Consider the following 24,012-nt stretch of genomic DNA (forward strand, 5'->3'; position numbering starts at 1 on the left):
CATTTCTGTCCATCTGTATCTTTGCATACATTTTTATATAGATGAACAATTATTTTATAAGTACATATGCTTTTCAAAAAATAAAATAGGATCACTAAGAAATCTTCCAAATTAACAAGTGAATTACAACCTCGGTCAGGGCACACCTGGAATGTAGTCTTTCAATGACCTCTTTAAAAACCCTCTGTTCCCCATGATGGGCAGACTCACAGAATCTGGAACCAGGAGTAGCCTGTGTTTCCTCTTTGCTAGCAAAGCAATAAAACGTCTTTTTCCATTTTCTTAAATGATAATAATAATAATAATTTTTAAATAATAAAAATAAATACGGGCATATCATACAGTCTGTTCTATGTCTTATTTGTTTTTATTTAATAAAATATCTTGGAAACCTCCCACACCAGCACACAGAACGTAATTCTGCTGTCTTCACTGGCGGTGCTGAAATCTACTGCATGATGCACCACATTTACATGATCCCCTCTCTACTGTGGCAGTGGTTATTTGCAGGTTATTTGCATTCAATAAATACTAAGTGAACAAGTCAATGAGTGCTGCAATAAACATTCTATGGAAAATTAGGATAAAAGGCAGTTTTTCATATTTGCTTGAATTTATTATTCCTAGACTTTAAAATAGGCTTACAATTGTGTCAAGGCAAAGGCAGTCATTCATTTGTGAAAACATTCACACTACTTTCAAAATGCATCTCTATGTAAGTCACCAAATGAAAGAAAATAATATATAGAATTAACCATAATCTCCTTAGCATAAAATTCCTCTCAAAGAAAATTTTTCTGCATAAGGGACAATCTGACCACTCCTCAAATATATATAGTTAAATGAAAACTATAAGAAACTTTAATATGGTAATAAAGTAGATTACAAATTAGGAGCTCTTGCCTAAAATTAAGAACAGCAATACAAAGCTATAACAGGGCACCATGACATCTAATCATCAACAGAATACTAAGGCAATACTTAAAATAAGCAAGGGCCAGGGCTCAACCCTACTCAGCGGGACCAGAAACTGTCAGGAATTAAGGACAAGGGAACAAAGCCAGCTCCAACTCTACTGTAGCCTTCGGGCACGCTTTTGGCACGTGGGATCCTTGTCCACATCAGCAGCGGACACAGCACCTGCAGTCCCAGGTCACTCCATGGTCATTTCATCCCAGGGTCAGGCAAGGCCAAGAGGTGCCCCAAACACAAACACAGAAGAATGTGAATCAAACCAAAATTCACGGATGAAATTCAAGTTCTAGAACTTAGCAAGAAGCTCCTCAGTTGAATTTTCTGAGAAGGGAGTCCCTGGACAGAATAAAGGAGGAGCCCGCAAACAAGATGAGGCAACAAAAGACCCAAATCCAGGCTGCAGGAAGTATGGCTTCAGGCCCAGTCCCAAACTCCAGGGGTCAGTGCCAGTCCTGCTTCCAGGTCAGCCCCACACCTGGCTCCAGGTGCGGGAAAGGTTTCCTATCTGAAGCACACTTCACCTGGGACCTGGGACAGAGTGCTGGACCAAGGGAGGTGATTGTCAATGTCCCACCTGGGGGAGTGACAAATGCAGAGTACAAGAATCCAAGGTGCACCGGCAGCAAAGAAGGGTTTTTAGGACATGTCCAAAAAATTCCTTGTCAAACCCAAGCAGTCACCTCACAGGACCTTACTGTAGAGCAATGAAGATGCTTACCCTTGTAGCACCTTCATTAGAATAGGGATACGATAACGACTGTCCACCCCAGTCTGATCCAGAAGATCCCCAGAACTGTTTGAACAAGAATACTCATTCTGAATGAAATGAATCTGACCTCTAAAGAAAGGGTGAAAGCTATTACTGGATACCTAATACCGGCTTGCAAGAATCAATTCATTTTCTGCAGAGTGTTCACAAACACTGATCTAAGGAAAATGTGTCATGAAGTCTAGTTTTGATGAATCTACAGCACTTTCCTCTCATTCACCATGAACCAGTAGAACAAGGATCTCAGGAGAGCTCCTGTCCTAGGCCAGAGGGGGAAGCAGGGTAAGAAGGAAAAAGGAGGGAAAGAAATCTAAGCCACCCAGCTTGGAGCTCCCACTAACTTCTGCCCCTCCCCAGCTGATAGAAATCCCAGGAGAGGTTAGCTGCCTCAACAGGCTGTGGTTTCTGCTCTTTATCTTCCAAATACCCAGTCACTTTCAGTATCTAAGCCACCATACACAAATAGGATGAGGAGAACTATTAGCTTTGCCCCAGTAAGGATGTGGACAAAAATACAAAGAGACTCAAGCCAATGCCCCTCAGAACTATAAGGAGAGCCATTTACTGGTCCCTTGTCTCCCTAAGGAGCAGTCCCAGGTCCTTCACAAGTATTATCTCAACTAAATCCCAACAATGCACTATGAGGCAGGCAGGCTTAGACCCAGTTTGCAGATGTGAACACTAAGGCTAGAGAAGACAGCTAGAGAGTCACAGAGCCAGCCTGGACCAAGGTCAGCCAGACACCAAAGTACATCTCTTAGATTAAAAACCTCTGAAACACTCAGAAAAAGACCATCGAGACTATACACCTTTACATAAGGAGGGGCTGTAGAAATCTCCACAAAAGTCGCACACTGAGAATGAACAGGGAGCACTGCAGACGCCAGAACGTCCAAGTTGTGAGATACTAGGCTGGGACTCCTGGCTCTGCTACTTAACAGCAAAAGAATTCCTAAGGTTGGCTGCCCTCTCTAAATAGCCTCGGTTTGCTCGGCTGTAACAAAATATGCCTGCTAGTGCTTTTTGGAATTAGACAGATCGATCCATGCCGGGAAATGTTTGCAGATTTTAAAGGGATCCTAAGTGCAGAGTGACATGGCTTAGCGAACTGAGCCCCTTGCCCACCTCCACTCCCAGCGCACTTCCTTCCTCAGTCTTTCTCTGCCTTTAATCTTTCCCCTCTGCTGGCTCCTTCCCAAGGAAGCATTTGTGTACTATTGCCTCCACAGATACTCACTGCTGGGGGGAGAGGGCTGTGCCATGCCTGCCTTCCCTTTGCCTCCTAAACTAGTTATTTCCCAGCAATCAGTTTCTACTAAACTAATTACTCCATCAAAACATGTAGCAAGGTCACCAAGAACATAGGATTGAGTCATGCAACAAACGGTTACAAAAGTTCTACTATGTAGCAGGTACCTCCCAGTGCTGCTAACACCAGGGAGGGAGGCCTGGGGCTTGCCTCACCTGCTTCCAGGGCTCACCTGGCCCAACCCAACTCCACACCAGGCTGGGAGAAACACAGAGGGGCCACGACCTTGATCCATGTGTCCACCGAGGCTGAGTGCATGCCCAGCACCCAGCCTTCAGCCCCTACACCTGCACGGAGGAGAAATCAGCACACAGGCTGGTTCACTGCAGCACAGTTCTAACAGCATAAGTGCTGGAAGCGCGGGAGAGGCCAGCGCAGGTTGTGGACAGGTGGACGGATGGCACGCCGAAAGCGTGCACAACTACGCAGGGCAAGCAAGTGAGTCACGAGGAGGTTCAGTGGGAGCACACCCTCACACTCTAGGCCAGGAGGGTGCCTTCCCAGAGCGGACGGTGGCTGGGGAAGGCACAGGAAAGCTGGGAAGCGGCAGCTCTGCCTCAGCCTGGTGGCCAGTTCCCAGTGTGCTCCCTCTACAGCAGTTCACAAAGCACTTGCCACGTGAGGTGTTCCGCCAAACCAGGTGCTTAGAGGCCCTTAAGGCAGACTCTCTTTAGAAGCAAAAAATCAACTCTAACAGATATCAGGATCTCAGTAAAAATCAGAACTTTTTTCTTTAAATATTGATTAAAGGTACTTTTTTTTAATATTTTTTCAGTTGTAGATGGACACAATAACTTTATTTTATTTATTTATTTTTATGTGGTGCTGAGGATCAAACCCAATACTTCACATGTGCTAGGCAAGCGCTCTACCACAGAGTTACAACCCCAACCCGAAAAATCAGGACTTTACAATAAGCACCTCCCTTAAAATGTTTTAGTAAATCTCATTAAAGTGCAACGTGAACATGAGCACCATCTCCCACACAGGTCCTACATCTTACCCTGGACCCCACACATCCTGTGCACACCCTCTACACGCCAACCAGTCAACTCTTCCCCCCTCCAGAGGCAGTCAGGTCCTGCCTCCTCCAGGGAAGCCCTGTGAGCAGGGGTTCCTCTTCTGAAACCCTGTTCAGCTGCTGCTGAGTGATGTACAAAGCCCTGAACAACTGCACAAGTGTCTCAGGATCAGGACCCTGTGCCAGATCCACCAGGCCAATCTGCAGTTATACTTCACGATTCTTTCCAGTCTACAGACTGGGTCTACACCTTTACATTCCCACAGAGGAACTGGTACAACACAGGGCACTTACAAGAAGATCAATAAGTAAAGCAAGAACAGGTCAATACCCAGCTGCATGCCAAAACAGTTGGTGTGCCCACAATTGCCTAGCACCTACTGGCACCCGCGTTCCTCCACAGGCAAGAATGCAGGATCCAGAAGACCGCCTGGCTCCAAACATGTGCCCCACTCTCCACCAGGTAGGTGACCCTCAGCAAATAATTTAGCCTCCTTGCCTCAGTGTCTGCAATGTGAAATGAGCTGCTTGATGGTACTGTTAGGGCAGCTAAAGGGCCTGTCATATGGAAAACCTAAACAAGGCCCCACACAGAATGTACTACTTAAAACTACACCAAGCTTGCTGTGTGTGACTCTCCAGAAGCAGGAAAGACTGTAAGAGCTGGGCGCTGACTGACGTGGGGGACAATCCAGTTCTCCAGTGAAGTGGTGGCTTCCTGGCACACATCTTATTGTAATGCCTCAAATCTTAGAAGGGCAAGGACATCAAAAAGGTATTTGTGGGGCTGGGGAGATAGCTCAGTCAGTAGAGTGCTTGTGTTGCAAGTTCAAGTCCCTGGGTTCGACCCCCAGCACCGCAAAAAAAAAAAAAAAAAAGTATTGTTAGAAGGGCTGGGGGTGAGGCCAGGTGCAGTGACCATGTGTGTAATCCCAGCTACTCCAGAGGCTGAGGCAAGAGGATGGAAAGTTCCAGGCCATACTCAGCTATTTAGCAAGACTCTGTCCAAAAGAAAAAAGGAAAAGGGGCTGGGAATGTAGTTCAGTGGTAGAGTATTTGCCTAGCGTACCCAAGGTCCTGGATTTAATCCCCAGCACCACAAAAGAAAAAGGAAGCCAGGTGCAGTGGTGCACACCTATAATCCCAGGGACTCCTAAAGCTGGCACAGGAAGATTGCAAGTTCAAAGCCGGCCTACGCAATTTAGTAAGACCCTACCTCAAAATAAAAAATAAAAGGGCTGGATGTGGCTCAGTGGTTAAGCACGCCTAGGTTCAATCCACAGTACCAAAAAACAAAGAAGAAACTATTAAAAATATATTACAGCTGACCCTCCATATCCTCAAGTTCTGCATCCAGACTCAACCTTTCAGATCAAAATAGTCAAAAAAATCATCTCTACTGAACACATACAGACATTTCTCCCCATCATTATGCCCTAAACAATGCAGCTGAATAATTATTTACCCAGTCCTTACATTGTGTAAAGCATCATAAATAACCCAGAGATGATTCTAAGTGCACAGGAGGATATGTGTGTGGGTGATCTGCAAATACTAAACCATAGGTAGACACTGAGCTTCCTTAGAGTTTGGTACCCACACAGCAGGGAGTGGTCCTGGAATCAATCCCCCTGCAATCTGACTGCAATTCAAAACTGCACACACAGCATGACCCTGGTCTCAGGGAGTGGAAAATCCTGGTTCTCTAAACAACATCCACTTGTTATACAGAATAAACGACTGAGTGTTGGGGTAGTGGCAGTGCTGACGATGGGAAACAAGGACAGGTCAGGGTACAGTCACAGGGGTAGATGGGCAGAAACACCAGCTTGCACACGAGCAAGGGCAGCGTCTCCTAGGAGGCCTCATCAGGAGAGAAGGGGAGGCCTGGCTCTGGCTCTCACCCCCTGCCTCTGCTCAGCCTGCCACCACCTGAAACACCGCTAGCTCATTCTTCCAGGTACTGTGTCAGGGCTCCTCTGTCCACCCTCCTACCCAGCTGCCAGCATCACTCACACCCTGCCTCCTGCATTGTGTCCACCTCTTCCCCAGGAAACTGATAATGCCTGAAGAGCAGGAGCTATTGGTTAGGGGAGACTAGTATGCACAAGCTCTGGGTCCCATCACTAGCACATACACACACACACAAATCAGGAAGTATTCACCAACGTATCTAGCATGGTGCCTGGCAAATAGCAGGTTCTCAATAAACAGTAGCTGAACTAAATGCCACCAATTTCCGGTGTTACTCCACCTAAGTACAGAGATTTTCACCTCCCCCACGATGACTCCCCACTACACCAGTATGGGGATTCAGGCAGGGGCCTTGTGCACAACAGGGACTTGATGAAGTCCTGCAAGCAGAACTCTTTAATCATCACCTTGTCAATAAACTACAGATGAATAATTGCTGCACTGTGCTTTCTACTTGACTTTTTACAAAGATATTTTTCTCTAACAAAAGTTCCTCAAGGGCTGGGGATATAGCTCAGTTGGTAAAGTGCTTGCCTCGCATGTACAAGGCCCTGGGTTCAATTCCCCAACACCACCAAAGAAAAAAAAAAAAGTTCCTCAAGGTTCATAAAGATGTCTTATGATCCCTTATGTCCCACACCACCCCAGGTTCCATGCCACACTCTATATGTAAATGATCCTATAATGTTCACAAAAACAGAGATCTTCGGGCTGGGGCTCAGTGGTAGAGCACTTGCCTAGCATGTGTGAAGCACTGGTTCAAATCTCAGCACCATATAAAAATAAAAATAAAGGTTTACCCACAACTAAAAATATGTATATTTTTTAAAAAGTGATCTTCCAACAAAACACTGACAAACCCCGATCCTCATTCTTAACAGTATAAACTAACAGCACAGGTTTGTGCATTTCTTTGTACATATATTTTACCTTAAACACCAATGCAAATAAATAAATCAGCTCCTTCATTGATTTCCCAAGAGGCATGCAGAGACTTCTGTGCACACCAGGCTTGAGCAAGTGAGCAGATGAGGATCAGGGAGCAGCTTCTCGCTGACGGGTAAGGGCAAGACAGCAAGCATGAAAGGGGAAGAGCCAGCACGCCCTGTGGGAAGACTGCTCTGGAGCCACCTCTGTGCTCAAGACTCCCAGCGTGCAACGGATGCCACAAACACAGACCTCTCCATGTGACTTCTGCTGAGGTTCTGCCAACAGCATGCTCTGCCAGGAGCAAAGCACAAACCCAGCACCCAGACCATGGCTGCCAGATTCCAGGCCTGCGCAGGGAATGCACAAGATGAGCCTGGAACCTCCAGCTGTGCAGAGTAAGCAAGTGCTCAACACTGGCATGGTGAAAGGGCACCAAGAGAAGTCAGCAAGGACAGTAACGAATCAAAGACCAAAGGTGAGGATACTGAGACCCACAACATCATGTTTTCTGGTACAATGCTCTGAAAAAGGAACACTGCTACCCAAAATGTGAAACCTCAATCTTAAGAGAAAGAGATGTGGACAAACTTAAATTGGGGACATTCTACAAATATACTCTTTAGAAATGTCAAGGTCTAAATTCATGAGACAGGAAGTACAGCAGTGAAGTCAGTTGCAGTAGCCCATGCCTGTAGTCCCAGCTACTTGGGGGCTATCACAAGAGGATCACTGAAGCACACAAGTCAAAGACTGGTCTGGGCAGTACAGGGAGACCACATCGAGAAAGGAAAGGAAAAGAAAAGCAGGGCACAGTGGTGGGACTGAGGACAGGAGAAGATGGAATGAGAGGCTGGAATTAATTGTAGGTGGAAAGTCCCAGAAATGCTAAACACAGTGATATACTTTGGATCCTAAGTGTCCCCCCAAAACCAGTGCTTATCCCCTCTTGGTGCCATTGAGAAGTGATACACTTGTGGAGGCAGCTTACTGGGAGTTCTTCCAGTTACTGGGGCGTGCCCTCAACAGGGACACTGGGACCCCACTCCTTCCTTTCACTGCCCAGCCCTTCTGGGGGAGCAGCTTTGCTTCTCCGAGAGCTCCAGCCATGGTGTGCTGCCTTGCCACAGGCCTACAAGCCCAGAGACACCTGATTGCAGACTGGATTATCTCAGGACAGAAAGCAACTCACTACACACAGCAACATGAATGCATCAATGACACTGAACTGCACACAGAAAGTCAGCTACAACAGCACACTGGCCACAGCAGGGAAGACCAAGGTCAATGAATTGTAAGAAAGGCTGAAAACTGCAGATTCAAGTAGGCTACATTGAATTTAAAAGATTCTATACTGGGCTGGGTATATTGCTCAGTTCACAGAATGCTTACCTGTCAAGCACAAGGCCCTGGGTTCAATCCCCAGCACCACCAAAAAAAAAAAAAAAAAAAAAAAAAAAAGATTCTATACTCTATGACTAAGCCTGGAAGAGGCAACAGGGACAGAATTGCTAATAAAGGGACATTATTGGGACAAACAGCAACATTTTAATGTGAACTACCGTTACTAATAGTATTAAATACCAATGACAAATGTCCTGGTTTTTACAACTACACTGGGGTTGCATAAGACAATGCCCTGTTCTTAGAAGACAACTGTATTTAGGAGTAAAAAGAGACAACATCTCCAACCAGCTCTTCAATGATTCAGGGAAAAAATGTTTTCCACATACGAAAATAGGGAATCATACGTCAAGCGAAGTAAGAGATAAACAAACCAGTCAATCTGCATTAAGAGCATAAAGAAATTCATTATGCTATTTGACAAATATTCTATAAATTTAAAATTACACCAAAATTTAAAAATACAAAATGGTACTAATTGAGACAAAAATCATCTGAACAAAGTATGATGTCTGGGTAAAATTAAAACCTGTTATCAATGACTGTCTCCCCGCCAGCTGTTTCCTGTTCTGCCTCTAAAGGCATGAAAATTCTCTGCAGAGTCACACCTTCCAGTGCCTGACAAGTTCAGGGTTTAAGAACATGTTATGACATCAATGCATAATGCCAAAAATTTACCAGGAATGGCATTTTCTATGTATTTAATTAAAAGAAAAAGGCTCAAACTTCACTCTGCTGAAACAAGTACGGTAGATGACCCAAGCACATTTCTGGTGTGTCTGGAGAAAAGGTGGAGTGTTGGCAACCTGGAGACACTACCCACATGCAATCCACACGTCACCTTGTTAAGACTCTAGCTTTAGCATCCTACAGGGCGATAATGAGGAGGAAGCATTCATATCCATTTCAGGACTCTTCCACAGCACATTGCTCAAAATGGAACATGGCACATTTTTGTAAAGCAGGGTTTTTTTTAATCTAGGTGGATGGTTTTCTTTCACTCCTGAGACTCACAAGGTAAGGAAAGTTCATGTTTCAAGTTCAGCGGAGAGAGCAACAAGACCACCAGATGTGGTCAACACCTTGTTCCCAAGTTCTGCCCACTCTATAATCCCCACATTCTGGCCAGACTCTAGTGATTCTACCGTCTGCAGAATCCATGTCCTATCCTTCGGCCTTACTGTGGTTGCCTCTTTTCAGATCGTGGTCTCTAACCTGGAATACCACAGCTCCCTCTCCACTTGGGGTCACCTCTCCCCTAAGCCTCCACTCTACCCAGAGCCCGTGAGAACAAAAACCACATTTGGCATCCCCCAGCTTACACCCAGAAGCAGCTCCCCATCCGCAAGCACACTAAGTCCCTGGCTGCCGAGTTCACTGCTGGTCAGTGTGAAAGTTTTATATTTTACAAAAGTACATCTCAGATGATTTCCTACTTAACATAAAACCAAGGTGCTCCTGATAATAGCGTCATTTTCCCTGCAGACACCATAACCAATGTGTGTATCAGTGTACTATAATTAGCTGCTGGCTCATCTCTGTCCTCCTGGGCACAGCATGCTGCAAGTGAAGTAAAGACTTCTGTCTGCCTCCTCACCAGACTGAGTTGATTCTCCCCCACTCAAAGATCCAACTGGGTAGCAAGCAGTGGTGTCCCATCTGGACACAATGGAAGTCTGGAGCCATTGGAGGCCCTGCCTGCACTGCACTGTAAGGCCACATGGCAGGCAAAGCCTCTCCAAGACACTGGCTCTCCCAGCTCCAAGTCTGGCACTCCCAACAGTTTCATAAGCAAAGAGAGAATGGAAAGAGTGCAAGTGATTAGGTCTTTTGGGCTCCAAGTTAAGATCAGTTTGAGTCACCGTCTGACATTTCACCCAGACACCTCATCTCCTTGGTTTACGTCTGATGCCCACTCTTTTAACCATGTTCACAACTCTCAAACTTCTGCCAGCAGTCCCTTTACATTCTTAAAGATTCCTGGAGACCCCAAAGACCTTTTTTCATGAGTTAATATTTATCATCATTTTCCATTTAAGAGTAACTTTGTAAACTCATTATATATCAAACAATATTTCTATAAAAAAAATCTTCAGAAATTGCTACAGTGGGCTGGGGATATGGCTCAGCAATAGAACACTTGCCTAGCACACACAAGGTTATAGATTCAATCAGCGCCACAATTTTTTTTTTTTTTTTTTTTTTTTTTTTTTTTGCTAGCGAGACAAGTGGCACTGCTACATTCTTTCAAATCTTTTTACTATGTAACTACAGAAAAGTCAGCTAGATTCTAACATTTGCTTCCACTTCAATTTGTTATGATATGCTATTTTGGTTAAAGTATAGGAAGAAAATCTGACCTCAATGACACATGGTTAGAAAGGGCAAGAGTATCAGAATGTCCAAACACCTGAGAGCATTCTCCTTTGAGTTTTATCAACACTAAGTAGGAGTTTCTTAAAATTTTGTTGCAATTCATCTGAATAGGACATAAAACAGAATATACATCAATATGTAAACATATCAGTGAATGCTAAAATCCACTGGTCTTTGAATGGATCACTTGCCTGTGAATGATTTTGTATTATTATGGATTGGTCATTTTGAAATACTGGTTTACGGAATTATGCAGATGTTTTCAAATGTGGACGTATTTCATTATACAGCAGTCAAAAAATCACATGCATTAATATCACCATGTTCTCATCAGAAGAATTTTTTAGTATCAGGCAGTTGTGGGGCTCACAGGAAGAGATACAAGTTTCCAAAACTCTAATTTTCATTTCAAAGCTCAAATTTTTCTCATTGGCAACAAATATTGCCAGTTGTTTTCCTTAAAGTGACAGTTCACTTGGTTCACATTTGAGCATGTGCCTGCCAACTGTCAAGCCTGATGTCTACAACAGGCCTATCAGCCCTCCCTTGGAGCACATAGTGTCCAGGGAAGCAGCAGCTGGCCAGGCCTGCAGCCTCAGCCCCTCCTCCAAATAGCCACAGGACTCGCATGCAGCAGAAAGGTCCTCATGCCAAGTATTAAAAGGTCATGGGCTCCAGAGTTGAGATTTAATTATTTTCACTGCTTTATCATCAACATTCTCACATGAAACTAGACTTTTCTTCAATGTAAGTACATGGCAAAGAAGACAGGAACCACCATTACAGTGTGCACCACTGCCTGGATTCATGCTAAGATGCCACAGTTTTACTGTCACTTCTGCACCATTGATGCCAGAATCAGCGGGGTGTAAAAGACCAATAATGTCTTCTATTACCATGAGACAGTCCTGACACCAGGAACCCTAGGCACACAGGGAGCACACTGCAAGCACACTGGGCTAAGCTTCACCTCCAGCATCCTTCCCAGTCTGCTTAACACTGGTCTCCCATTTACTTCCATATAGCCATCACCACCAAAACTATTCTCCCAATATATCTTGTTTAAGACCCCATGACATCTCAACTTTTTAGCTGAAACATTATAACCATTTTCTGTTTTGCTTTTTTTCAACTAGGCTTTGTTTCTCAAGTTCTGCTTTCTCTCATATAACCTAGTGACTTTAGGCAAGTCATATAAAGCCTTAGTTTCCTCATCAGTAATAGAGATCATGATCCCTAAGTAACTAACCTTTGTATACTGTTCACTTTTCCAACCATACATTTTTTTTTGGTAGTACTGAGAATTGAACCCAGGGCCTCACACATGTTGGTAAGGACTCTATCACTGACCACATCCTCAGCTCTTTTTATTGTTTAATTTTGAGACAGGAATTTACTGAGTTGCCAGGGTAGTTTCAAACTTGCAATCCTCCTGCCTCCATCTTTTGAGTCATTGGGATTACAGGTGCGGCCACCATGCCTGGATCCTTCAGTATGATTTTGTTGCATCCCTATTATGCACCATGCACTGTACCATAGACTAGCAAAGAGTAGGAAGTATGGAGGATGTCAAGAGAAATAGTGATCACAAATGGCCATGAGTGTCTGGGTAGCTGCTTCAGATGGGGCAACCAGGGAGGAGAAGTCAGGTGTACAAAGATCAGAGGGAAGAGAATCCCAGGTGTCACTATCCAGGAAACAGAAAAGGCAGGCAGGTGCCAGACATGAAGGCTTTGTGGGTCAGGGAGAAAAATGTGCATTCTGCCCCAAACTCTTAGGAAGCCAGGATAACACCAGGAAGGAAATAACAAAATCTGATTTACACCTTTAGAAGAGCCCTTGACCACTAGGTGCAGTGCAAGAATCAGGATGCAACTGCGGTCACCCAGACAAGACGGTGGAACTTGGGCTGGGACCACGGTAGGGAGACAAAATGAAGCTGTCTAATGTAAGATTTGCTTTGGAGATAAAGTTAATAAGTTCTACAGATGAAAATGATTGGGGTGATGGAGAAATGATAAATTAATGGGATTACAGGTATGGCCACCATGCCTGGATCCTTCAGTATGATTTTGTTGCATCCCTACTATGCACCAAGCACTGAACCATAGACATAATGATAAACTCTAGATTTACAGCTTGAATAACTGAGTGGGTGGCAGTTGTGCCATGTTATGAGGGGAAACTAAGGCAAAAAGGGAGGTTAGAGCTGAAGATGGGGTCAGAGCATCATGGGCATGCAGATGGCATTAAAATCATGGCCCTGGAAAGGCCACTCATCAGAACTGGCCAAGTCCCCAGCACTCCCCATTAGGTAACATATAACAAGGACTCTGAGGAGGAATTTAGAGTCTCAGGAAGACACTGAGGCAAGTGAGCAAAGAACTCCAAGAGGGACAGAGTAGTCAACTGTGTGGAAAGCTGTCAAGAGGTCAAGTAGGTTAGGACAGAGAAGGGACCTTCAGGTTCAGCAACAAAGACTATGTGGACAACAGTCCCAGGGAGCACAACAGAGCCTCCCAGAGCAGCTAAGGAGAGGACTCAGCGAGGGACCAAGGAAGGGCGATGCAGTACAACTTGGCCTGCCCCTAGATTGCCCACGAGTTACTTTAATTTGTCTCCTCTATCTCCTCCAGACCTGCTCACAGGACAGCTACAAAGCAATGCACCTGAGCCTAGACACGTGAAGACAGAACACACCTGCCAGTGATCCCACCCACATGTACACGTCTATGAATGGCCTAACATGCATGTAAAGGGCATGTTTATCAACAGTCCCACGCACATGCAAACAGAGTGCAACAATGGTTTATTTCAGAGTGATAGCTTTCAGGCCTCCAATTCCACCCCACATCTTCCAGGCAGAAGATCCACCCGAAACCAGTTATCCCCACTTGCCCACTTTCCAATGGAAAAACAAGCTGTAAAAACTATAAATTATTGTAGCAAAGCACAAATGGGGGAGATACATATATTTTTGTATCTGTTTAGCTATAAGTTTACGAATGATTCATTTTGAACTGTAATTTACATATGTCCAGTTATTTATAAATTACAAGCCAAAAACGCTATTGATACGTGTATGCATCATTCACTATACACAGAATTAACCAAAAAACAAACGAACTGACAATAACAATATCAAACTAATGGTAACTTAGTAATTAAAATGTGATAATAGAGGTATCTAAAAACAAAGACAAGTAATCCTAGTTAAGAATGAGCATGTGACATAGCTGGAAGGTTGGCAGATGCTGAGGGGCAGGAAAATCTCTTGGGATCGTCAGTCAACTTGGGGAAGCTATCAGCTTTAGGAATCTGTAACAAGGACACTAACCAGGACATCAGTATGTAATCAGTAACACATATATAAAAACTATATGGAATCGCATATCATTCTCAGGAAGAAGCATAAACTGAGCTCACACACAGGGCAGTGAACAGTCACCAGGAAGTGGTATGTGCGGCTCCTCATACAACACAAGCAGGCCCACAGATGCTGCTTTACAAGGCCTTGCCCCACCAGGTTGCAGGAGCCCCAGCACAGGTTCACCAAGAGGCCAGGTTGCTCACAATGGCCAGAGTCAGACCTGCTCCAGTCACTGCAATGATAAGGCAGAAATCACACGTGGGTAACCCACTAGCCAAAAACTGCCCCACAAAGAGGGTGTGTTCTGCCTATAGTGTGCAACTGCTTTTGTTTTATAATACCTGAATTAGTACCAAGATTGCAAAACTGGACAAAAGGGGGGTGGGGTGATAACCAAGGCCCAGCTGCCCCTTTAGCTATGGCACATAAGCTCCAGAGCTGCAATGTTCCCATTGTCCAAAAAATGATCAAATACTAGGTCAGACATCTGCAGTCATTTACCTTTGAATCTGTGCCATTATTCCTAAATCTAGCCTGTTTCATTCATTCATGCTATCTGCAAACTCTTAGTATCATTTGGATTTGCAATCTTTGTCCTAGTAGAGCATGCTGAAAAGTTCTTCTCACGGTCTACCTGAGGAAAGAGACTACACGAACTCTTTAAGACACCAAACTCAGTTAAAAATGTTAGCTGCTGATTTTCTGCTACGTTGCAAAGGTCAGAGACAGCAAACTTTCTCACCTGCTCTTTTCCAAATAGCAATCTTGGTAGTTACTAAGATTCACAGAATCTTTATTTTTCTTAATAGGAGCTTCTTAAGGGATGTTGACCATTTATAAATTAATGTTTAAACTGAAAGATCAATCAAAGAGTTGCTTTAAAATACATTTCTTTTCATATACGCATAGCAACCACAAAGGTTTTTAACTATATAATTAGTACTAAAGATGTCCATAAGATAGACTTTTACATTTCACAATGACCAATTTTACTCTTCAAGCTGCTTTTGGATGAAACAAATTCTCCTAACCTTTTAAAGTTAAACCAAAACAACAAATAAAGCACTGATTAAGAGTGACTGGCTGGCTAGAATTACCATTAACATCATATACTTCAAAAAAAAAATTCTCTATAAATATATACATAAGCCTAGAGCAAGCCACACATTTTACACTAGCTTCTCCTTTTAAACCACTGAAATGTTCACACAAATAAAAGCAAACCAGGAGAAAACAAATCATAAAAAGACAAATTGTAAGTGTATATAGGTGAGATATATTATCACCCCTTTGCTTTGGAGACCAAGGAATATATGAAGGTTGATGAAAGGCAGATTCAACAAAATTGGCTATTCCTACCACCTGCTTGTAGTCACTGTTCACATTCCAACACCAGGAGAACCCCTAAGACCTGAACTCAAATTCCAACCCACCATACCCCAGGATCCCTAATTTCCACTGAAGTTACAACAACAAGAAACCACATACAGGGAGTAAAGTTGTTTAGAAGACTAGGATGAAGCTCACTGCAACTTTAAAAGAAGTTTGCATTAATTTGTTACCAGTTGAACATTTTCCTGTAATCTTGTTTTCTGGCCTAACTATACCAGACTTCTGCACTTCAGCCCACCTGAACACACACACAAAAAACTAACCTAACCATGAGTACGAAAATTATTTCCCAAGTTGTTTTGCCTCTAAGTGTTGAGAGCAATAAGTATATCAAAGAACATGTAATACTTGCAAAGCTGTATTTTTTAATTTGCTTAATTTTTATTGTCTCAATTAACATTTCGTTTCCACCCATGAATAACAGCTAACCAAAATATAGACTTTTCCATTTTCAACCAAAAATCGGAGTCAGAAATAGTTTTTGCTTTTTAGTTGATTTGCAACACGTGGTGGGAAATAATGTCGGCACTTTCTCAGTGACACTCTTCTAGGTCTGAACTTTCTTCCCTAGAAAAACTACCAAGTCCAAGGGGCGCCGTGGGAATCCACTTACCCGATCCTTCATCCTCCAGCTCTGAGCTAAGGATTTGGAGCCTTCGATTTTCTCGCAGTGCCTCTTTTTCATAAAAGCCAGAGGCAAGTTCCAATCTGTAAGATCGGCCTCGTCTTCCTCCCCAAGTCCCAGAAGGGGCGACTGCAGCATTTCGGACTCCATCAGGGGGGGAGGGGGTGGGGGAGTCCTTGGCAGCAAGCGCTCGAGAACCTCCAGCCTTAAAAACTAGTGTGTACCAGGATTACCGAAATAAGATACAGAAACGGGGAATCGGAAAAGAAATGGGTGGAGAGTTTACGGAGATCCTTATTCAGCAAAAAGTCCGGGACCCTTTCTCTAACTCTGCGCGGGAAGTCGAAGTGGGGGAAGAGCCGGTGGGAAACTGGGCAGCACAGACGCACGCACGCCGGGGTCCCAGGCCGCGCGGGCTCGTCCGAGGCTCTCTGCTCCCGGAGGGGCTGCGAGTCCAGCTGTCAAGGGCCGAGAGACTTCAGGCCTCGCGATGACCCCGCTCTCGGCCTCCAACGCCTGGCAGACCCGAGGACGGGGACGGGCAGGCCGCCCGCCCTTGGTGTCGGTTCGCCGACTGCGCTGACCGGACCGAGGTCTCCGCCCGAGGAGAACAGGCTCGGCGCGCCTCGACTCTCGTGCGAGCGGTCTCAGCCCTGCGGGTCCCGCACTCGCCGGAGCTGCTGCGGCCGGAGCCAGGACCGGCCCATCGTGCTCGCCCGCGGCCGGCTCCTCAGCCCCGGGTCCGCGCGACCTGGCTGGCGCTGGCCTTCGGCCCCCTGGCTCTCTCCTACCGGAGGGCGAGTCCCGAGAAGCGGGTGACACCGACCCACGGAGAAAACGGGCAACCAGGGCTTGCTGCGCTGGGGGAGTTTTGCCCTCTGGCTTGGAGCTACAGTGAAACTCCTCTCATCAGCACATCAAGGAGGACGCCATATTGCCAAGGCCCGGCGTGCACCGCGATCTACGGCGTGGCCGGCGGGCCACGCTTCTTGGAGCGTTCGCGCCGCGCTTCCCAGAACGCCAGCGAGCGTCCCGAGTTCCCGCCCGGTTACCCCGGTTACCGTGGTGCCGCTTTCGCTGGTTCACCGCCGTTTCTTCTGCAGATGCGAGCTGCGAGAGTCAGTCGTACGAGTGAAACTATGTCCGTTGAGTTACTTCTTTAAAAAAGACTTTTATTATTACAGATGGAGCTACACGCTTTAAATTAAAGAAATCGACCACCTTGCGTTTTCCAGGTTTTGAAAAGGCAGCAAAAGCCTCAGAAACAACCATTGGTAACATCATAAAAGATTGTTTTTGGCATACAGTACCCTCCACAGTGTCGATCAGACTTTCTTCACCAAGTGAAAAAAAAAAATTGTTACAGGATACAGTTTTTTTTTTTTTGTTTAATCCATCTTATTTTCTAAGCAGCTTATTCTTATTTTTATACAACTTTCCGTGTGAACGATTGAAGCTGTATATTGGCGTGCAAAGAGGCAAGTCTTTTGTGGAACTTCATTGCTCTGTTTCAATTGAGTCAGCTTCGCTCATTTACCTTATGTGGAGGATGGTGTTAGTGCATCCAGGAATATAAAGCCAAATGTAGCAAGCAGTGCCTACCTCGGATCACCAGGATGTCTAGGGAGATACACATATAGCCACAGGATGGACCTGAGTGGATCAGAGTCTCATCTCCTCTCCGCAGGCTTTGGTACCAGCTGAGCCCAGATTGGAGGGCTGGCTGTATTACTTTCCAACTCTGTGACCTTGGCCAGTCCCTTAACTAGCTCAGTCTCAGTTTCCTAAACTACAAAATGTGAATAATACTACCTGTGCTGAAGGATAAAACTAACTGGTGAAGGTGCATACTGTATACTGAGTTTGAGGCCAATGTCACACTGATGGGTTCTGTGGCCACAGTGCAAGCGACCTGGTTCATCTGAAGCCTTAGGCAGGTGTTAGCAGAGACCATTGCTCAGGGTGGTTTCCTGGGTTGGACACATTCTGGTTCCCACAATGTGGCAGGCCCTGTCAAAATTCTGCTGTGCCCCTTTCAACATGAGAGCGAATGCTGCAATTCCAGCACATAGCAAGTGGTTAATGAAAGTTCTCCCAGTAATTACCATTTCAAATATTCATTTGGTTATGCATCCCACAGAGCCAGATTCTCCCACTGAAACTCAGGGCAATGCACCAAAACACCAGAGGGGGCTTAACCCTCTCTCCCCTGCTTTCTGTTGGCAAAGAGAATAGCAGCCCAGTCAGAGCAGAGGCCACAGGACTGCAGGGTCCCAGCAAGACCCTGTTCTCATCAAAGGCATCAAAATAACACCTGCCAGTGCCTTGTCACCCTGCAGCAGGTGCCAGTGCAGCAAGGGCTCTCCACTCAACCTTGGCTGCAGGTAACTCTCCCCCAGCTACACTTGCAGGAAGCCACAGCTACAGAGAAGCAACTCCTGTATTCCTGCGGGGTGTGGTGTGCACCCCTCTAATCCTAGAGACTCAGGAGGCTGAGGCAGGAGGATTACAAATTTGAGGCCAACCTCAGCAACTTAGCAAGACCTTGTCTCAAAATGAAAGTTTTTTAAAAGGCTGGGAATTTAGCTCAGCATACAAGACCCTGGGTTCAATCCTGACAGTGTGTGTGTGTCTGGGGGGGTTTACTTTTCATTCCTGTCTCTGTGACCTGCAAAACCCATTTCCTCTGTTTCCTTGCTATAAAGGGTGTGACCTTGGGAAATCCACTTACTGCATTAAATGTTTTAAGTGAAGGTAATAAGTGAGCCTGTTAAAGTTCAAACCTGGCAGATGGTCAGGATCACCTAGAAAACTGTTTAAAAATGAGGACGTCCAGACTCACCCCAGAACCCCTGAACGTGGAGGAGCAGGAAGACAAGGATTCGGGGTCTGGATTTTCTATTCAGGTAACACTGATGGTAGTGAAAACCACCCAAAGCATGAGGAACTTGAAGAAGATCAATACCTCGGGATATTTCTGGTGGAAACTGTGATTCATGTAAAACCCAGGAAGGGGCTGGTGAGAGCTCAGCTCCCAGTCTGAAGGTTCACGAAGGGCCTTGAGAGCTGAGCGTTCTGGTTTACACCCTTATTCCCAGCTACTCAGGAGCTTGAAGTGGATCACTTGAGTCCAGGAGTTGCCTGGGCAGCAAACAAGACCTCATTTCAAAAACAAAATTTTAAAAAGGCTTGACCTGTGGTATCATGACATTTAAAAGAAACCCCTTTCCAATGTGTCTTGGATGCTTCTACTTAGACTCCAGACAAGCTTGGAGGAGCCCCCTGCCTCTGCGATCAAGGACAGGCTGGAGATTCAAGGCTGATGCTTCTCACCTGGGTGATCCCTGCCCTGTGGTACATGCAGCCAACTGGCCACTTGGGCCCGTGTTCCAATTTCCATGCCTCCAATTCTTCACAAGCAAGGACATCTGCTTCCACAAACCTCTAAATAAGATAATTTAATCTTGAAAACAAGTGTTATGAATCCCCCAAAATGCACAAAGCCTGATCTGCTTCAAGCCATGAAAATGGGGAGGGTGTTGATGACACCCTGCCTCCTGAGTCTCTTACCGTCACTTCCCAAGACATGCCTGCTCTGTGGTTCACAAGCCACGTGCCCCTGAAACTGTCCCGCTGGTGGGCAACATCAGATTACAGGTACCAGGCCTGGGAGAGAAGAGGGGTTTCCAGGTCCAGCTCTGGTCCAAACTAGCAGAATAACCTTCCGCCTGCCTGACAGGGACAGGGACCTCATCCCACAATATGAAGGTAGGTCACACAACCCCTTCCAGCCCTAAAACCTGGACAGCTTGGTAACCAGAAGCAACAAAAGACAAGAGAACAAATAAACGAATCCAAGAGTGTTGGTCACATACAACAGGATGGGAGGGAAATTGCAGCAGGAAGAGAGTATGCATAGATGGCTCAGATAAACAGCCTTTTCCAAAGAGCATATGCACAGCCTCCAAGCTCAGCCAGGACAGGGATATCTCTTCTCAAGACGGGTCCTCCATTTGCAGGCAAGCTGGGAGAGATCCAACCTCCAATACTGCAGGTTCTCCGCTAAATCAATCAAGGGCATTGAATGTGTTTTGTCATCAAGAATGAGGAGCGAGACCGGAGGTCAGGGAAGTAAAGAAGCCCAGTGCTTCGCTGAGCTATTGCTTTCCACTGCTGGAGACCAGCCAGCTCCAGCCCCTTCCAGAGAAATCTGTGCTTAGTGTTAAAGAAACCAAAATAGACAGAAAATACTTTGCTTTTGTCTGAGTGTCATTACTCTGTTTTTAGCAAAATGTAAACCACCTCTTGGCAGGTCAGATGTGTTGTTGACAGCAAAGCGAGAAGATGAAGGGGAGGTTATGGGCCTCAGTATCACCTGCAGTCAGAAATGCGAGGCTGCCAGAGACAGCAAGTCTGTCTCCCTTTCTCTTGTTCCTCCCTCTAAAAATATGGTGATGTTTATGTATGTGATTTTCTCCCTCAACAGTGTACCTGTCTATTTTATTTTTACAATGAGCATGTAGATTTGGACAAGCAGAAATAACATTATCCTCATTTCTTTTAAAGGGGTCACCCTCTCCAGCGTGGGGACCATGATAGAACATGCCTCTCATTGGATGAATTGAGGACTATGCATAGTCCCAGCCTCAATGAGCCAGCAGAAGGACCAAGCCGAGAAGGAAGTACACCAGGCAAAGGGGCAGAGGAGGGACCTGCCCAGCTCTCTCCTTCCCACTCTGGGAGCCATTTTGTAGAAGGTGGCGAAGTGCCACTGTGGGAGCTCAGAATCTGGAGCAAAACAAGAACAAGAAGCTCCAAGAGAAGGTGCCCAAAGACTGGTCCTCACTGAGTCTTACTTCCAGCCTGTGTACCCTGCCCAGGCATAAGGGTCCCATCTCCAAGACTTTATTGGATCAGACCCCACGGTCCCTGATTTTTAGGAACTCTTGGTGGAGCAAGAATGGAAGTCAGTGTGCTTCCCAGGTGAAAAACTTTATGAGTAGCAGTAACCTTCCTCCCCTGGGACCCTGGAGGTGGAGTTACAACGACAGGGGTCTATGCTCACTGCAGACAGTGTTCAGACAAAAGAAAAAAAACGGGGAAAGGAAGATTTTGTGATTGAGACTATATTGAGAGATTTTGTTATCCGATAAAAAATGCAAACTGAATTTTTATGACCTCTTATTTTAATAGTGTTGCCTACAATAAGATTATACCTTTATGAAAATACAAATGATAGCCATTTCCTCTTAAACGCCTCATTTGTTATTTTATGTAGTGTTTACATGTCAGGGACTCTCAAGCACCGTGCTGAACACCAGCTCCCAGGAGGACTAGGCTCACCCAGCCGTCACCTCTGCCGCTAATGGGGAGATTAGAGAAATAAGCCTATAAGTGCAATATTAAAAACCTAATACTTGGTGAGTGTGGATGGAAAGCCAAGTCCTTTTAGTGAGAATTAACTCGTTTAATCCTTCCGATAATCCCACGGAAAAGCTCCCATTTTAAGGCGCTGGGCGTGGCTCAGTGGCCGAGTGCTTGCCTCGCCTGCACAGGGCTCTGCGTTCCGTCCTCTACAGAAAAAACAAAACACTTGTTGAGATCCATTTTACCATTAAGGAAGTTGAAAGAAAGATTAAATAGCTCTCTCCAGATCCCTGGACTAGTCAGGGCTAGGAGAAGATTCCAATCAGACCTGTCTGAGGCTCGGCCCAGGACCCCACAGGGCAAGGCTGCCTCTGGCCTGCGAATGGCAGCTGGGCAGCCCACCAGTAGGTGCTCATGCTGGGAGACACAGTCTAAGTTCAGATTCTCACACTGGTGTTTCCTTGCCCTGGACTCTAGAAGAGGAACTAGACAGTAAGATTTTAACTCAATACCCACAACACAGGCTGGAGGTGTGGCTCTGTGGTGGAGCACAAGCTTGGCAGGTGTGGGGCCCTGGGTTCAATTCCCACAATACCACTGAAATTAGAAAGAAAAAAAACAAAAAACAAAAAAAAAACCCTCATTGTGCCCATTTTACAGATGAGGAAACTGAGGTACTGACAGATGAAGTAAGAAATTAAGTTCAAGATTATACAGCAAATATGTGGTGGAGCCATGATTCAAAACAGCAGGTTGGCTCAGGGCAGAGTTTCTCAAAACGTGCCATATATCAGAATCGCCCCGGGAGCTTTTTTTTTTTTAATTTATTTTTTATTTGTTCTAACTAGTTGTGCCTGACAGTAGAATGCATTTACACATTTTGATAGATCGTACATAACTGGAGTGTCATCTCTCATTTTTCTGATTGTACATACTGCAGATCACATTGGCCATGCAGTCACACAGGCACATGAGGTCATGCTGTCTGTTTCACTCTACTGTCATTCCTACCCCCGTACCCCTTCCCCTCTACCTCATATAAAGTGACTCTATTCTTCCCTCTCCCCTCCTTATTGTGAATTAGCATCCGCATATCACAGGAAACATTTGGCCTTTGTAATTTGGGGTTTGGCTTATTTCACTCAGCATGATGTTCTCCAACTCCATCCATTTACCAGCAAATGCGGGAGCTTTTAAGATATCAGATGCCTGGTTGTCCCCATACCCACAAGCATGCTACAGCACGGCAGCCATCAGCCTGGAATTCTCAGGTGACTCTGTGTGTGGCTCCCAGGCCTTGAGGCCTGCTTAACCTTGTGTTAATCAGTGCAGGGACCTAGTTTCCAGCCCCCTGGCCCTGGAGGAGGCAGGAGGACTATTTCCTCAAGGACAGGAGTCACTCAAGCCATGGAGAGACGTGGTGCTGTGTCCCTCTGTCCAGGCTATGCAGTGTATGTGGGGCTGTTTGTAGGGTTGGGTCCACAATGGAGGGGGTGGGCGGAGAGGGCCCATCAGGGGTGATGTCGGGTTCCCCGTGGGTGACTGTGTCCTGGTTTCCTGCGACAGTCTGCTGTCCACCTGCTGCTCTGACTATCAGTATGCCCTCTCACACACTCAGAAGTCTCCTGTCGGATGCCCACCGCACCTGCGTGCCTGTTCTCGCGGCCCCTACATTTTGCACTCACTGCATGCATCGTCGTTCTGATTAGGCACATATTTGTGTCACTGTTCTGTTCCCCTGCCCCAGAGAGAAGCTCTGTGAAGTCAGGACCATGTCGGTTTTTTTCATGCACAGCACAGGGGCCCAGTACGAGCACCCAGTACTGCTGACCATCTCACGTGGTGGAACCCCAGGCAGCCACTGCCAGAGGCAGATACAGAGTCAGGGAACGAGCATCAGCAGGGGTGGCGTGGACAGCTCAGACTGTGCAAGGCACACTGATGGCACTTTAGGGCCACCACAGCTAGGAGTGACCCTTTGGCTGGAGCAAGCAATGGGGCAGACCTGGGGGAGTATAGATTTCCTTAGAAAAAAGAATAGCTACACAGAGATTTAAAGAACGAAGGTCTGGGGTCATGCTAACCTGAATACTAAAAGAAGATGACTTTGTACCCCCGTGTGAATGACAGGGGATAGGAGAACATCCTTGCCCATGACCATCAGAGCAGATCTGTGACTATTTCCCTGTGTTAGTCAAGTCATGCTGAGTGCTGGAACGCTCAGTGCACCCACACCACAGCTCAATAAGGCATTTGGGGTCCCCTTGAAAGTCTGCACCCAGCCAGCGGGAGCTTCTCTGGAGAGGAGCACAGGGCTTCTATTGGTCAGGTCTGTGGCTAATGTCACTTCTGGCTGCATTCTATTGGCCAGAACTCAGTCACATGGCAATAGCCCTATGGAAGGGATACTGGGAAATGTAGTCTTAACTATGGAGAAATGCAAATAAGATTTGCAAGATTTCCAAGATTTTTTCCAGAAATGAAACAAAAGGGTCAAATAGGG

At 45.8% G+C, this 24,012-nt stretch overlaps 1 protein-coding gene across 1 annotated transcript in view; it reads right to left on the reverse strand.

The window, feature by feature from the left end:
- The window catches only part of Rptor (regulatory associated protein of MTOR complex 1), a 339,150-nt gene extending 322,065 nt beyond the window's left edge, over positions 1-17,085 (reverse strand). Inside the window, 1 exon segment of the mRNA XM_047544108.1 lies at positions 16,131-17,085. Within this exon segment, the coding sequence (XP_047400064.1) occupies positions 16,131-16,292 (162 nt within the window). The 5' untranslated portion in view covers positions 16,293-17,085.
- Between the last annotated feature and the right edge of the window lie 6,927 nt (positions 17,086-24,012).

Source organism: Sciurus carolinensis, chromosome 3 (assembly GCF_902686445.1).
Source record: "Sciurus carolinensis chromosome 3, mSciCar1.2, whole genome shotgun sequence".
Lineage (NCBI taxonomy): Eukaryota > Metazoa > Chordata > Mammalia > Rodentia > Sciuridae > Sciurus > Sciurus carolinensis.